The 2,895-nt window shown below is 42.0% G+C and overlaps 1 protein-coding gene across 1 annotated transcript; it reads left to right on the forward strand.

Moving 5' to 3' along the window:
• Positions 1–827: 827 nt before the first annotated feature.
• Positions 828–1,908, forward strand: LOC112093867. The gene is made up of 2 exons (XM_024173279.1): positions 828–1,433; positions 1,543–1,908. Exons 1-2 carry the CDS (start codon positions 828–830, stop codon positions 1,906–1,908), a joined length of 972 nt encoding a protein of 323 aa, XP_024029047.1.
• Positions 1,909–2,895: the final 987 nt, after the last annotated feature.

Raw genomic sequence — 2,895 nt, forward strand, 5'->3', positions numbered from 1 at the left:
ATCATGATGCAACTGAAAGAACTAGGACATCGGTGTTTGACAGGATAGAAGATAACCGTAATAGCGAAGAAGTTGATAGCACCTAGACACCTCGGTCTGATGATTTCACCACTACTGATTTGCGGGATCGACTCAACGCACGACGGGATGTACAAGCAATTATACCTATGCTCTCAAACAACCAGGCAACTCAAAACAGGAGTAGGAGGAGAGCCGAAATACCACGATCTTCTCGGAGCCAAGTAAATAGGGCGAATTAGAACCAGAACCGACATGATAATCAATGAGGCGTAAGTTAATCCAACAGGAGCACCCGTGAGGAACAACTCGGGTAAGCCAACAAGAATTTGCCGGATGGTGTAAGAGACTTGCTGGATGAAACATAGCCACCATTCACTGAGGACATCATGGCAGAGGAATTCCCTGCTGATTTCAAGATGATTCCCATCAAGCAGTGTGATGGGAAAGAGAATCCAACAGGACATATACACGGATATAGCACATGGATACGAATTCGGCGAGCCGCACAATCTCAAATGTGCCAAGCATTTTCTTTGACGCTTACTGGGCCGGCGCTTCAATGGTTCCAACAATTAGAGCCAAGGTCAATTAGTTCGTTTAACTAGCTAAAACAATAATTTGTAGGACGATTTGTGACAGCGAAAACTCACAGGAAAGATAAGCTTTATTTGTTCTCTCTCAAACATGGAGCTAATGAATCGTTAAAAGCCTACATTGAACGTTTCAGCCAGGAAATGAATTATGTGGAAGGATATAGTGATAGTGATGCTGTGGCCGCAATTCGGGAAGGACTTTAGAAATGTGATATGCTGAAGTCGATTTGCAAAAAACAACCAAAAACCTTCGTCGATCTCGTGATCCGAGCTCAGAAGTTCATTAGCGCTGAAGAATACATGCGCAATCGAAGAGGACAATCTCAAACGGATCAATCAAAAAATGATCGAAAGTGGAAGGTAGAAGAAGGATCTAAAGGAGGAGAAGCAAAAAAGCAAAAGTCAGAGGCACAACAGGACGTGAACAAGTCCAAGACTGCCTTGACGCAAAAGTTCCAAGCTTACGCTCCACCAGATACGACAAGGGCCTACACACCATTGAATACGACAGTGGCACATATTTTAATGCAGATTCAACATCAGAATATGCTGACTCCTCCAGCCCCTATGAAGGGAGATCCTAACAAGAGGGATAAAAGTAAATATTGTTACTTTCACAAGGACCATGGCCATGACACCTCAAGTTGCTTTCAATTAAAAGGACAGATTGAGGCACTCATTCAACAAGGCCAGTTACAGGAGTTTGTGGACAGAGTAATAGCAAAAAGAAAAACTGCACTCCCAACAACGATAGGAAAGCAAGCAGCGGTCGTACATGGAACGAATACAACAGTTGGGAATAGTTCTGCATTGAATGAGGTTAGGACAATTTTTGGTGGACCAGAAACTGGTGATTCCATGCGGGCTAGGAACCTTTATGCTCGACAAGCTAAAGGTCTTGATTTTGGCCAATTTATAAATATGACAGAACATATCGATGGAGAACATCGCCATAACCTTCACAGAGGAAGAGGCAAGGAAGTTGCTTCATCCACATAACGATGCTATAGTTGTGTCTTTGCAAGTGGCAAATAGCTTAGTCCACCAGATTTTGATCGACAATGGGAGTTCAGCGGATATACTATTCAAGGATGCTTTAAACAAGATCAACCTAGGTGGAGCAAAGTTAACATCCGTGAACACCCCACTCCAAGGCTTTACTGGAGCATGCATTCACGCTGAAAGAATGATAACACCCCCAGTTACTATGGGAGAAGGGGAGACAAAGGTGACAAGAATGGTAAATTTTTTGGTTGTGGACCAACCATCTGCGTACAATGCCATTATAGGGTGACCAACTTTGAATACAATGAGAGCGATAACTTCAACATATCATCTAATGATGAAGTTTCCAACAAAGAATGGCGTTGGAGTGGTGGTCGGAAGCCAACATGATGCACGAATCTGCTATGTGAAAATAACCAACGGGAAGGTTGAGTCGAATGGAAGGAAAGTCTAGAAAGGTGCTGACACATATTTGAAATGTTAAGCACCTCAAGAAGTATTATCAATACTTAAAAAGTTTGAAGTTTAGTGTGTGTACTTCAATGTGACGCCAGGTTTGTTAGGCAAAACTTATTATTACTAAATAAAGTCGAAGTGTTTGATAATTTATTCTTTAAATATTTTCTTTCTCATTCTGTTCAATATGACAAAGAAAATAGGGGGGATAGGAGTTTATCAATTCAAGTGAAATTATACAAGAAAATAAATAAAAAACTCGACCCCAAGTGGGCACGGGAAAATAAAAAAAAAAGCTTTGGCTCGGAAAAACCCGACCCCAAGTGGGCACGGGAAAATAAAAAAGCCTCGGCTTGGAAAAATCCGACCCCAAGTGGGCACGGGAAAATACAGAGAGCTTCGGCTCGGAAAAACCCGACCCCAATTGGGCACGGAAAAATAAAAGAGCTTCGGCTCGGAAAAACTCGGCCCCAAGTGGGCACGGGAAAATAGAAAATACAAGGGAACAACCCGACCCCAGGTGGGCATGAGAAAATCCAAAGAGGAAGAAACCTTGGCGTGAGAAAACCTAAGCCTAAGTTGGGCTTGGGAAAATTGCAAAGTCGAGGAAATATTACCACGAAAAAAGTCGACCCCAAATGGGCACGGGAAAATCCTAAGCCATGGGGGAAACTTGGTTAAAGGGAAAACCTGACCCCAAGTGGTCACGGGATAACTCTAAACCAAAGAAAATATATATATTAGCTAGTCTACATTGATAAAATGTAGCAATTGCAAAAAAAAATTAAAAAAAAAAAATTGTTATTATGTTACAAGAAAG

The sequence above is a fragment of the Morus notabilis genome, unplaced genomic scaffold, assembly GCF_000414095.1.
Source record: "Morus notabilis unplaced genomic scaffold, ASM41409v2 Scaffold87, whole genome shotgun sequence".
In the NCBI taxonomy this organism is placed as follows: domain Eukaryota; kingdom Viridiplantae; phylum Streptophyta; class Magnoliopsida; order Rosales; family Moraceae; genus Morus; species Morus notabilis.

Excerpts from the sequence above, each read along its gene's own strand:
- LOC112093867 (XM_024173279.1), top strand. The coding sequence starts at position 828 with ATGCTGAAGTCGATTTGCAAAAAACAACCAAAAACCTTCGTCGATCTC. Across the intron at positions 1,434-1,542 it reads ATAGTTCTGCATTGAATGAG|AACATATCGATGGAGAACAT; the intron begins GTTAGGACAATT and ends TAAATATGACAG.